The sequence below is a fragment of the Macrobrachium rosenbergii genome, chromosome 43, assembly GCF_040412425.1.
Source record: "Macrobrachium rosenbergii isolate ZJJX-2024 chromosome 43, ASM4041242v1, whole genome shotgun sequence".
NCBI lineage: Eukaryota > Metazoa > Arthropoda > Malacostraca > Decapoda > Palaemonidae > Macrobrachium > Macrobrachium rosenbergii.
In genome coordinates, this window is record NC_089783.1 from 11,186,782 (window position 1) to 11,201,781 (window position 15,000).

The following is a 15,000-nucleotide window of genomic DNA, read 5'->3' on the forward strand; positions in this document are numbered from 1 at the left end:
TCATTATCTGCTCCTTTCTGAAATATGCATATCCATAACAATAGCCTATAATTCCATGTCACAGCCACCATTCCTCATGGAAATTATTTAGAAGAAAAGTCTTCTTTGAATAACATTTCCTTTAACTATTTATGGTAAAGAGAAGGACCTTCTATTATTTGAAACAGGCCAACAAATATATATTCTTTTACTATTTTACGCTCCTTATCGACATTGTTTTGATATCTGCCATGCTTTGCTACCATGCCTTGCTGTAGCGTACAGATTTAACTCTTTAGAATCGTATGATTATTGTGCCTAATTCATATTATGAGATAACTATGTATTATTAACGATGTTTTTCCAACTTTTATTTATACTCCTTATGCCTTTGTGTTATAGATGAGCACTGCGGTGAACTTTCTCAGCAATATTTTATTTGTTTTCTTTATTTCCTCTAACATCTGCTAATTATCTTACACGTGACTGAAATGTAAAATATGGACTATAACGTAACGAAAATAAAATCATGTAAAACTAAGTATTTATATTAAGGGTATCTAAGCGACCATATTATTATTATTATTATTATTATTATTATTATTATTTTAGGAATTACACAACACCTTTTCATTTTCATAGACATGGCTTTCTTCGTTCTGTGCACTTTTCATATTTTTGGACGCAGGTGGCTTTCGGGATTTAGTCCCGTCATAGCTTAAGTACTTCTCCTTAAGTACTTCTCACAGCAGTACTTCTCACAGCAGAAACCGAGATTATTATACGAGTACTCCTCAAGCCATATTTGACAGTTGCAAGCTATAGAAGCTATGTGCAATAAGAGCATCTGAAGGCTGTTACGGCATCTTAATATATAAAAAAAAAATAATTTTCAATGATGCATTTGACATTCATTTAGTAACATTACAATCACGGAAAAAAAATTTTGTTGAATTTGAAGATGGCTTACATTAAAGAGGCTATGTAGAGCATTTTGTTAAGTCTTACAGGAGTATAGACGCTTTAAATTGTAGGGCATTTCATGCTAGCTTATTTAGAATAAATATATTTAGCCTACATTGTATCCATTTCTTTCGTCCTCAAAATATCTATCGTTTGATAATATGCTTCCAGCAATTTCTTTATTATGATTACGCAGACGACTCAACAGAAATATTTCATCGTCATACGAAAATATGTACGAATAAAAACAAGTACTATTTTAGAAAAGATAAAAAAAGGCAAAAAAACTGTTGAGCAATGGAATAAAAATGCAACAGCTGCGCTTCGGCTTTCCGAGCAGCCACTTTAAAGCCAGACCAGATTTTAACATGTTACTTTTCTCACCTCCTTCAGGTAAAAGCACGGGCATCGTGACAAACACCCGCCTGACCCACGGGACGCCTTCTGCGCTATATGCCAAGACGCCCTCCAGGTACTGGGAAGACGACACTAAAGTTCCCGCTGAGTCCCAGAGCGCCTGTAAGGACATCGCCAGACAACTCGTTGAAAACCAGCCGGGGAGAAACATAAACGTAAGATTAAGGAATAAACTATGATGGGACTCCGCTTAATGTGTTGTTTGGTTGCCAGGAAACTGGTAAACAAATAAAGAAATGACTTTTTAAGAAAAATCTCTTTATGTGGTTTTCAACATTAATAAAGTTCATTTATAGCATATTATAGGATCTTAGTAAGATTAGAGTAAAAAGGAGATCAGTTATTAAATACCTTGTTTGTTAAAGAATATTGTATTGATTTTATTTGCAGTGTTCCCATCCTAAAAAAAAAAATTATGATTTTGCATTTTTAGATTGCAACTTTACTTAATTCCGAATTATTTGAGAAATAACCTTGGCGTTTTGGTTTACCTTCAATTTCACAAATTTTTATAGCTTCCAGTTCATTTTAAATTCAGTCTGCTCCTTTTCAACTTTGTAAAAAATAGTTACTGGGTCTCAGTTTTCACAACCAGTCAACCTATACTTATTTAACGATAATTTTCAATATCGTGTAGCAAATGCTGCGTATAAATGTAACTCTTACGGTAGTCAATCGATAGAGCTTACATATTTCTTAAAATATAATCAGATTACACGGGCAAACACACACACACACACATATATACCTGTATGTATATATATATATATATATATATATATATATATATATATATATATATATATATATATATATATCTGGACTATGGATATCCCTTTCTATCCTCACGCTGACGTACACACAGAAGATATATATATATATATATATATATATATATATATATATATATATATATATATATATATATATATATATATATATATATATATATATATATATATATATATATATATATATATATATATGTATATATGTATATATATATATATATATATATATATATATATATATATATATATATATATATATATATATATATATATATATAAATATTGAGTTTTCCTGTCCACACCATCCCACTGATACACAGGTTTTTACACACACACACACACACACACACACACATATATATATATATATATATATATATATATATATATATATATATATATATATATATATATATATATATATATACTAGCTAACCAACCCGCACTGCCCAGGAAAATTCTGAAGGGCTCAGAAAAGTTCTCCTGTACCTCCTTGTACGGACTATTACTTTTATCCAGAAATTATTGTGCTGACTGTCCCTTTTATCCATATATTATTGTGCTGATTGTCCAATTTATCCAGGTATTACTGTGGTGACTGTCCATTTTATCCAGGTATGACTGTGATGACTGCCCAATTTATCCAGGCATTACTGTACTAGCTTTCCCATTTATCCGGTTATTACTGTGGTGACTGTCTCATTTATCCAGGTATTATTCTACTGACTTTCTCATTTATGCAGTTATTATTGGCTGACTTTCCTTTTATCCAAGTATTACCGTGGTCACTGCCCCATTCATCCAGGTATTACCGTGGTGACTGTCACTTTTATCCAGAAATTTCTGTGGTGACTGTCCCTTTATTCAAGTATCATTTTGGTGACTGTCCCATTTATCCAAACATTACTGCACTGTATGTCCCTTTTATCCAGGTATTACTGTGCTGACTGTCCCTTTTATCCAGGTATTACTGTGGTGACTGTCCATTTTATTCAGGCATTACTGTGGTGAATGTCCTATTTATCCAGGTATTATTGTGGTGGCTGTCCCCTTTATCCTGTGTTTACTGTGGTAACTGTCCCATTTGTCCAGGCATTACTGTACTGCCTGTCCCTTTATCCAAGTATTACTGTGCTCTGTCCCTTTTATCCAGGTATTACTGTGCTTGCTTTCCCTTTTATCCAGGTATTACTGTGCTGACTATCCATTTTATCCAGGTATTACTCTGCTGACTGTCTCATTTATCCAGTTATTACTATGGTGGCTGTCTCATTTAGCCAAGTATTACTGTGCTGGCTATCCCTTTTATTCAGGCGGTATTACTGTGGTGACTGTCCCACTTATCTAAGCATTACTGTACTGTCTGTCCCTTTTATCCAAGGATTGCTGTGCTGACTGTCCCTTTTATCCAGGTATTACTGTGGTGACTGTCCCTCTTATACAGGTATTATTTTGGTGACTGTCTAAACCTCGATACAGTATTATTGATCACAGGAAAGAAAAGCAAACCTTGATACAGAAATATTAATCACAGGGAAGAAAAAAATTTTTAACAATACATTTCTATGGCATCGAGTACATGAAATGAGGTATGATAAACCCGTAGAGTTTATTTACCATATAAGTTACAAAGGGGGAGGGGAAGGGGGTTGGGGGACGGGGGTACTGGTTTGAAACATACCCTATTATCTAAGTTGGGTCGAATGATGGCCTTGTGCTAATTTTTTTACAAACCTACAAACATACATACAAAAATTCACTTATATATATGTATATATATATATATATATATATATATATATATATATATATATATATATATATATATATATATATATATATATATATATATATATATATATATATATATATATATATATATAATCTGTGTGTACAACAGCAGGAGCGTGGACAGGGAAATCCATAGTTCAGATATCTCTACATTAGTCTCTGACAAGCAGGTTTCTTAGCTTAATACTTATATATCTACATAGACGATATTATATATATATATATATATATATATATATATATATATATATATATATATATATATATATGTATATATATATATACACACACACATATATATATATATATATATATATATATATATATATATATATATATATATATATATATATATATATATATATATATAAAGATGTAATGCACATTATACCTCATACTGATAGAAATATTTGGCTTTTTCCCGTATCTTCCACGCTATGTATTCAGATCATAATAGATAAATCTATCCATTGTGGACGTTCCCTTGACCTAATTCCTGCTTTAAGCAATAACTGCATTTTGAAATAACTTTTTTATTATGTATCAGTACTTATTTACTTCCATCTGCCGTAGCTCCTATTTTAGCAATACTAGGCTGCCATCGTGTAATTTTTCCACCACATACATACTTGCATAAATACATCTCTACTAGTGGTTCTTGCCTGATGTAATATTGTGGTTATCATATGTTTAGCTTTATTTTACTTTGATCATCAAATTTTTATCTAGCTTATCTGATAACTAACCTCAGCAATAAAAAAAAAATTGAAGATATTCCTTCGCCACATAGGTCCTCCTCGGAGGAGGACGACGTCACTGGATTCCTGAGACGGAACACGACCCCGAGGAGAAGGAGCAAATGGGCCGCAGAGCAGATGGGTTGAATCTCCTCGATGCGTGGGTCCATGACAAGAAGATGCGAGGCCTAAATGCGGAATATGTCTGGAATAAAGCTCAGTTCGATGGAGTTGACCCGCGACATACAGATTTCTTATTAGGTAATGTTTTCATAATGTCTAAAATTATCTCGCTGAATATTCACAGTGCCATTGTAAATTCCTGATTTCCTCAAACTGCTTAGCCATGAATACCGCTGTAAGTACTGAATTTGAAAGCAAAACAAATAAAATAGCGTTTTTTATAGATGGACTGGAATCCGCACTTACTAGTAAGTGTGAGGTTATCACTTTAACCACCAGTCTACATCGAAAAACCCCAAAAATGGGGTAGCGCCGTCAGTGCACCTCACTCTGTGCACTGTAGGCCTTAATAAAGGTTGTTGGCAGCGTTCCTCCAGCCCCTACCTGTTCCCACGAATTAGCATTTTACTTTATCTCCATTCCCACTTTCTTTCTTCCATCATGCTCTCCAGCCACTCCAACTCCCTCCTTTCATGGTCTTAAGCACTGAATTGCTGAAAGACCAGTAAATTCTATAAATATGTAAGTCTATGAAGCAAACAACATTGTTTTGAATGTGAGGATTGGTCTATTAAGTCTACCGTTAAACATATACGAATTCGGAAGATATATGTGTATATGAGATGAAATAAATTCTTATGCTTCTTTCTTTACCTGATTTATCAAACTTAGGCTATAAAGCCAAGCACTAGTGCTAGACTTTATAATGTAAGTTTGATAAATCAAACAAAAAAAGAAGGATATACACATATCTGCCGAATTCGCATATACGTAACTGTAGACTTAATAGACCAATCCTCACATTCAAAACAATGTTGTTTGCTTCATAAACTTACATATTTGTGGAATTTATTGATCTTTTCATAAGAACCGGTATTTTTATTTGATTTAGAAATCAAATTTTCTGTTAATTAATAAGGAATTTGATGCCGTTATTAAACAATTTCTCCCATGTTTAGGTGAATTGTTTTCCAAAGTATAGGGACTTTATTGGAAAAAAGTATGGAAGTGCTTATAAGAGGTAAGAAGGGCAGCGTAGGTAGAATGAGTGATTAGTGTTTTAAGGTGGTTCAGATAAGCATGGAAACTAGACTTGAAATTTGGGGAAAAGTTATGTATTTCGTAAGTTTCAGGTGGAAGGAGGGGAAAGAAGAATTAAAAATTGCTGGAAAATGGAAATAAAGAGTTATTTTAAACGTGTTGTATTGATACTCAGGACAGAGAGAGAGAGAGAGAGAGAGAGAGAGAGAGAGAGAGAGAGAGAGAGAGAGAGAGAGAGAGAGAGAGAGAGAGAGAGAGAGAGAACGTCTAAGATAGAAGTGGAATGAGCAGTGTGCAGGAGTATGATACTGCTTATGAGCCATCTGTGTAGGTATGTGAAATATCTAATATCTTAGAGGGTTTTGTCTTAGATGCCCATTTATAGTTCTTTAATAATAATTGATGCAACAGAATAGATTTTTTATTCTAAAAAAGAATTCCGTTTCAAAGACAAAATATCACACAAACACACACACACACACACACACACACACACACACACACATATATATATATATATATATATATATATATATATATATATATATATATATATATATATATATATATGACTATTTATCACATCACCGTGATTCATATACAATCAGAAAGCTACAAACGTCCTTTAATATCCAATTAGCTCTACCTCGGAAATAATATATTTTCATATATGTTACCGAAGGGGTATTATTTAGTTGATGATAAGTCCACCGTCCCGTGGGGTCGAACCAGCGACGGACGAGGAATCAGGACTACAGTGACGCACTAACGCAGTCATATGAAAATATATTATTTCCGAGGTAGAGCGAATTGGATATTAAAGGACGTTTGTAGCTTTTGATTATATATATATATATATATATATATATATATATATATATATATATATATATATATATATATATATATATATATATATATATATATATATATATATATATATATATATATATATGACGCTCAAGAGGAAAGCTTCACTGTAGGTTTAAGAATGCTTGCGGATGTGTTAAGGATGTCAGGAGGGCAATCAAAAGATTTAAGCCTGGGATGACATTGAGGATTGTTGGAATCACCAGTGAGATACTACAGTACAGTAGTGATCCTGTAACTGGGTAGGTAACCAGGGTTTGTAACGTACTTCTATACGAGTGGTAATTTCGGAAGGTATGGATAAGAGGAATTACAGTTACACTGTGTAGTGGTAAAGGAGACAGACATATCAGTACTTTGTATACCAGGGAATATTTATGGTAGGGCTTTAATTTAGATGATAAACAGATGTCAAAATGATTTACAGGGGTGAATTTAGACGAGGAAGATAATATGTGGCTACTCTTTTGGTTATGAAACAATTACGAGAGATATTTTAAAGTAAGACGTCAACACTGGTTCTTGGTATTCATGACCTAGAAAAGAAAATCTTTTGACAGAAACAGTAAGGAGAATATGAGTGTGCCAAGAATGTAAACAATATGGCCTAAGTTACCTATAGCAATTAACGCATTTTACGATGGAAGTGGACAGTATGTTAGAATATTTTTTTCATGAAAGTAGTGATGCAAGAAACCAGAGGAAGTACGGTAAATGTAGGTGCGTATTTGTAGGATAGGAAGAATTATTGCAAAATGGGAAGGTGAGGGGAATCTTGAAAAACTAGTGAATAATTTTAAAAGGTTTCCCTGAAGAACAATATTGAGAGTAAATTTCAACAATGAATGATGGTATCATATGAAAGGAATAGAGGTGTATGCAAAAGATTAGAAGGAGATTAGAATTGTTTGTGAGCGGAGAACTTGTTGAGCTAATAATGCTTTATGAAAATGAAGTATGGGTTTTAAACGGAATTAAAAAAAAGGGTAAAGCTGTTGCGGCATTTAAAGAATTGAAAGGGCGAGAAATGTAGAGATGCGTAGTATTGGAAAAAAGGTTCTACAATGGTGAATGGATGGATCAGAGTGATTTGAGATGTGAAAGACCAAGAAAGAATGAGATAGGCAGAAAAAACAGGGTTGGAGAGTATATATATATTGTTACAAGTGCGTCTCGGCTGATCAGTTTATTACTTGATTTACGTAATCTTTATACGGCCCTGCACGCCAAGGACACACGTAACCTGTCACTTGAAGCTACGAATTATCCTCAAAGACCGTCGTTATATTAACCAAAGGTCGCCAGTTAAGGGTAATTAACCTTAACAAAGAATATTCAAGGAATAAAGACTTTATGATAAACGTCGCCAACTGCGGATGCAGAAAAAATTCTCTACTCGGGAAGAGGGTATTAAATACAAAATCACAACGGCTCTTCCAAACAATGGATTTGAGACACAAAGAATGCAAAAGAATTAAAATGACTTGCTTCCCCTAATCCCTAGTCTTACTGGAATAAATTGGATGAAGCTAAACAATATAATAATTTGGCTTAATCTAGACTTTGTAAAAGCATCTACCATAAATAGTGGCTGGAGAATGAAACAAGGAAACTGAAATACAGTGGAAGATAAAGTATTTCGACGAAGGATGAACTGCAATTCCAGACTTACCGTTATACGAAGGTTGCTGCGCATCAACTGTCGAGCAGAAGTTCTGGGTTTGATTTGCCACTTCACTTAGTACATAGACAAAAGACAGAGAGACCAAAAAAAGACGTCTGCTCTCCGCGATAGTTTAAGTCTCTCTCTCTGACCAGTGCTGGGTCAAAACAGGGTAGCACGTCGTATGCCCTCGGGGTCTGAAATTTTGTTCACACATCCGTCGAGTAGAACAGGTAGAAAAAGCTTTAAGACCACCCATCTTAAGGTCGGATATGGAAATTTTTCTTATGGGGTTAAATACTTAATGCTACTGGGCTCTTTGCTACAACGGACGTTGAAGTTTGAACTGAAGATGCTCCTAATGCGGGACAAAAGGCTGTTCCCTGTCTTGGCCAAGCTGATATTACTACAGACAAATGTTATAAGAGCGAACAGCAGTAATATTTATAAATATATATATATATATATATATATATATATATATATATATATATATATATATATATATATATATATATATATATATATATATATATATATATATATATATGAGTGTGTATGAGTCAGTGTGAGTGTACAAATAAAATTTCCTCTATTATTAGGTCTTTTCGGGTATACCCACTTGGACTTCGAGGCTGACCGCAACCATGGTCCTGAAGGAGATCCGTCTTTATCAGAAATGACAAAGAAGGCAATCGAGGTCCTTCGCAAGAACTCGGAGGGATTTTTCCTCATGGTGGAAGGTATGGCATTTGTTTTCATTGCCTAATTTCTTCATTTCATATTTTGCGTAGTTTGCCTTTTCGTTTTTCCAGTAGGCCTATATCTCCGTCAGTATTTTTGTCACTATTTTCCTAATTTCCCCTTTTTCCCTTCATCCATTTCTCCAGATCCTGTTTCATAATTCTAATACTCTCTTGAATTTCTATATTAATTTCTTTGTCTTTAAAATATTTTAAAATAAATATTAATATTTTTGTTAATATTCCTCTTATGTTCCCTATTTATACTTTTTATATAATTAATTAATAGATAAAATCCTTGCTTAATAATATAATACTGCAGACATTTAAGCATAAAATTGGCGCTATATTATTTTCCTTACTTTCTAAGGAGTGAATATACTTAATATTTGCGTTGTTCAAACTTCGATAGCTTGAACAGCACCTTATTTTGGAGGAAATTATAAGATTTATAAGACATATCATTGTTGTATCTCTTGTTCGACGACCGAAATGGAATCTGATATTGGAACCCCTTTTAGCATAACCTTTACCAAAGTCTACAAATATATTGAGTAGTTACAATTATTCTTTGCACGTACTCTATTTCCACTAAATAGCAATGAGTGTCACATTTATTCTTTAATCAACATAACGTCTCATCATTCTTGGTGATACATGATTGCTAATACATCCCTCAGAAGCCAACTGCAGCTACTATAGTTTTTGGTATGATGAATCTTTTTCTGTATTCTTACCCACGTGCTGAAGTTCAATAAACATCTTGCAAAGCCACCATCCTAAGGACATTTTTTTCTGGGAGGATAAAATGCCTTCCATCGTCTATCAATAATTATATGGATTATAGCATTCCACACCAAAAATAAGTTGCATATTGTCTTATTCGGCCTCCAATATTCTTTTTTTTTTTTTTTTTTGGGGTGGGGGTGGGGTTGAAATTTCTTATCCCTCTGTTTCTAATTGCTGTCTCATTTCTGCCACTTTTTTCTGGCCTCTTCCTTACCGATATCCTCTGTGCTACGCCAGCTATGATACTTCAAGAGTATGGGCACTACTGCTTCTTATTTCGGGGAACCTCAGCCTGAGGGCAACTAGCTTGACCACGCATCCTCCTCACCCATTTAGTCAAAGTACAATCATTTCTAGTCGCTCCTGCTATACCCATGTTTATTTTATTTTTTTTTATCTAGTTAGAAGCTTTCTAGTTAGAAGATTCCTGATCGTCCCTCTCACTGAAAAAAAAAACTGGTTCTCTGTTAGCAATAATTTAAATCAACTTTACAGTTATAGTAAAACACTACGCTCCATAGCTTTAGCCTTTAGCCACCTCGTCTCTCATATATATCAATGTTTCATGTCTCCTACTCTGACTTTTTTTAACTTTTGTCCCTCACCAATATCCTCTACTTTTAATTCTACTTGGAATTTTTGCATTCCTTGAGTCCGGCAGGGCATCTTTTCCAGACCATATCAATGTATAATTCTCTTATGAATTTTATTCAAAACTGTCGCTCTACATTATGGTCTTTTTAGTTTAATTGTTTAAAAACTACGTATATTTGTCCTCTAAGAAACATGTACGTATTCAGTTGTTCCTGAATTAAAGTTACTACTGAAATCACTACAATTTTTCATTCTCTCTATTTACCCACTAAATTATTCAGCTCTCTATAAAATCTCTAAACTCTGAGGGCTACTCCTATGATCCTTTTTGCTTGCTAATATTCTCTGCAGGACTCAGGAGAGTCTTTTCTCATTACTCCAGATATTTCTACAGAATTTAGCTGCCTGAGACTAGCATAAGGCTCGGTTGGGAACATCTACTTACGGTTTTACTCTTCACCGTGAACAGATTTCTTTCTCTTTGTTAACTGTTTTCGTATTTGCTATTGTGGATGGCATAATATCTAATCACGTCCCCATTTTCAGTCTTGTTCCTCTTGTGTTTTTCTTCCTATATTTACTTTTTGCATCCCCGTTTATTCAAGATTTTGGTAGTTCCACCTCTACTCCTACTGGTGTTTTTACCGTCATTTAACCCTTCAATTGTCTTACCCCTAGACCAGCTTTGCCTACAATGCTGTTTACATTTGGTTCCTAATTTCTCTATCATTAAATGCCTTTAATACTTAGTTTATTTTCCTTCAGCCATCAAATTCTTCAACGACATCGTTCAAAACTATAAATATCTTTCTCACCTCCATCAGTATTTAAAGGTTCAGTTTCGTTCACCACTGCCATAGTATCAAAATTTCTAATTATCTCTATCCATATAAACTTGATATCTGGAGGAGCAGATTTGTCCACAACAGAGATAAGGAACAGAGTAATAACGTTGTTAATGATCTTTATATTTACCGGGAAAAAAAGGTTTTTTTTCTAGTAAACCACTTCTTCACGCAGAGGAAAAAAAAAAGTGAGAAAGGGCCGCAACTGCAAAGTGTATCGAAACTTTTTCTCTTTACAAGCTGGGCGAATCGACCACGCCCATCATCACAACAATGCCCGTCGGGCTCTGGAGGAGGTTGACGCCTTGGACGAAGCAGTCCTCACAGCTCTCAACCTGACGGATGCCAAGGATACGCTTGTTGTCCTAACGGCTGACCATTCCCATGTCTTCACTATAGGAGGACACAACACACCCAGAGGCCATCCAGTCACAGGTACAAAAATTGCAAGAGAAAGAGAGAGACAGACAGACAGACAAATACACAGATAGACAGACAGATAGACAAACAGGCAGACGGACAAACAAAATATGATTCATCTTACTTACTTAGTGACCTCATGGATTTAGTTGTTTTCTTGTCTTAGAGGTTCATCAGGCTGGGAATATTTTCTACGGCTATTCACAATCCAGTTATGTCTTATGTATTTCTTGAAATATTACAGTACATTATGTCTCACTCACTAATTGTAATTGACGATATTTCTGAAAAAAATCAATATATTCTATACTGTTTGACTGTTTCGGAATTCTAAAAGCAATTGTTAATGACGTACGCCACCAACAGTAAGGAATAATTCTAAGGAAGAGTGGGAGTGTTTCATTATTTTACAAAATTACGTATAATTATATAGCACTCGACTTCAGCCTTCTAATTTACGCCATTTATTTAAGATGTTGATGCAGAGGTGAGCGATGTTGATGGAAAACCATACACCATCCTCTTATATGGTAATGGACCAGGTTACGCCCATTCTACACCAGCGGGAAGACAGGACTTAACCGATTTCAATACTCAAGATATAAATTTCGTGCAGCAAGCCGCTGTTCCAAAGAAGTAAGTGACCTGAACTTCCCCTTTTCATTCACTGCTGAAATAAAATGGATTCAAAATGCTTGCTATAGGACTTCAAAGAAATGAGAAGAAAATTTACTTAGGCAGAAAGAGGCAGTCGCTAGTTCTAGAAAACAGTAGATATAGGGATATCTATATATGGAAGGAAATTATACTGCTAATCCAAAAAAGTTGTGGAAACATATATATACATACACACACACACACACACACATATATATACATATATACATATATATATATATATATATATATATATATATATATATATATATATATATATATATATATATATATATATATATGTGTGTGTGTGTGTGTGTGTGTATGTGTATGTGTGTGTGTATACATACATATATATCACACATTACCACAGGTGAAAATAAGAAACGGGGTGTAGGACATACACCCCGTTTCTTATTTTCACCTGTGGTAATGTGTGATAAATGAATCACGTACAAAAGTGATAATAATCATACACACACACACACACACACACACACACACATATATATATATATATATATATATATATATATATATATATATATATATATATATATATATATATATATATATATATAAACTCCTAGTATCTCCTATTCTCAGCATCTTTATTCCTCTCCTTTCATTCCTAGGAATCATTTCCACAAGAATCCTCGAACTTACAGTGAACCATCTCTCTCTTTCATCGTTCCCGTATGCTTTTTTAATATATTCCTTATTAAAATACTCCAGGGACTCAGCTATGTTTCCTTCAGATATCATCTATATTTTCATCTTGCATTCTGAGATCCATTTGGTCATTGCCTTTATCTCTGAATTTAATTTCGTATAGAGTAAGTTTTCCTTTGTATAACTTTACAAGGTCTCCTTCTCTCTCGCAATTGCACTTCAGACAACCATTTTCCCATAAATAACCTCTCATCACACCACTTGATGTTTTCATTATTTATTATTACACTTATATAACCGCAATTACACTGCAAGTGTAGTCACGCAAGCCTTGATTTTGACACTTCTCATACGCTGGCTGAGTTTTTAATCTTCCTTTATGTTATCATCACTTCCTTACCAATTTCAATTCCCATAATTACATTTACAGATCCATAAATTTATATTTATTTCTAATTTTGCTTGAACCTGACAATTGTCGGAAATACTGCAGTCACAGTTTTTCACCATTATTTACATCGAGTGCTGTAGTACTGAAGGGAAGGTTTGAGTAAGTAGCTAGCTTGTGAATAGTATTAGGCTGTTGTAAAAAGTAGGTCAGATGCAGGGTTGCTGTTTAATGTTTGGAGAAGTCAGAAAATGGGCATTGCATGTTGGAGCAAAGTTATGTGTTTTGTAAATGGTGTTAGGACTAGTCGATGTTTGCATATGACACTGTATTCATTAGAGGAGAGTGGCTCCAAGAAGCAAAAACTAGTGAAAAACATCGAAAGTGCTTGCAATAGGAAAAGGGTAAAAAGAAATTTAAGGAAGATCAAGCTATGAGATTAAACATGAACTCGGCAGATATTGCATTGAGTTTGAATATAAATGGTGGAAGAATGTAAACGAGGAACTTGAATATTAATAGGTATTTTTGGGTAAATGTAACTGCTTATATATTTATCAGAATAAAAGGTGAGGTATACACAATATTTAGGAATTAACTGGATTGTCTGTTGAAGCCAAGATGTTAATGTTTGAGTGAGCTATTGAAGCTATTGAGGATAATTGCTTGCATTGTAAGTATGGTATAAGGAGTGAAATAATAAGAGGGTATAAAACGTTTAGCAAAGGAGAAAAAAGTATAAATAGAAGAGTGTGAGAGCGTGTATTAGATTGTCTACTGTTCATCATACAGTGAGGTATGGGGATTTGATGAGTTGTTGATGAGCCCTCTGGTAGGATGTTTGAAGCTAACTAGTTCAGTGAGAGATTTTTTCTATATGAAGTTCATCTGCTGTTCAGCAGATAAAGTACGATGAATATATATAAATGGTCTCTGACTTGTTTATATATATATATATATATATATATATATATATATATATATATATATATATATATATATATATATATATATATATATATATATATATATATCAACCATACAGTAGTTGGCAATTAGTAAAGCCCAGCAACCCAAGGTACACAAAACCCCGATTTTGGCTCTATATAACTCTGGAAATATTGAAGTGACCCGGATGAAAGTCTGGCTTTAGAGGTTCCCCATAAGGTGACTCTAATCGTACCAAATTTCATCAAAATCCGTTAAACGGTTCCGGAGATCCAGATATCGATTCTTGGGGTTCAGGGGATGTGGTAGGGGGTGGGTGGGTGGGTGGGTGTGAGGGTGAGGGTCCTAACACACCTGTGGAGCAATAACGGTAAAAAGATATAGCCCTGAAAGTCAGTTTTTTTCTGAAAGCTCGTATTCTGGAGGGCTGCCTTTCGGGTTTGTTTTTTGAGATGATGAATTTTAAAGTAACAGTGGGCCTTTCAAAATAGCTCCCAGCTATATAATAC

The 15,000-nt window shown here is 34.1% G+C and overlaps 1 protein-coding gene across 1 annotated transcript in view; it reads left to right on the forward strand.

Moving 5' to 3' along the window:
- Positions 1 to 15,000, forward strand: part of LOC136828567 (alkaline phosphatase-like) — a 54,623-nt gene that overhangs the window by 34,691 nt on the left and 4,932 nt on the right. The window contains exons 4-8 of the mRNA XM_067086577.1: positions 1,336 to 1,514; positions 4,732 to 4,939; positions 9,038 to 9,178; positions 11,647 to 11,841; positions 12,300 to 12,462. Coding sequence (XP_066942678.1) covers positions 1,336 to 1,514; positions 4,732 to 4,939; positions 9,038 to 9,178; positions 11,647 to 11,841; positions 12,300 to 12,462 — 886 coding nt within the window. The remainder of the gene's footprint in view (positions 1 to 1,335; positions 1,515 to 4,731; positions 4,940 to 9,037; positions 9,179 to 11,646; positions 11,842 to 12,299; positions 12,463 to 15,000) is intronic.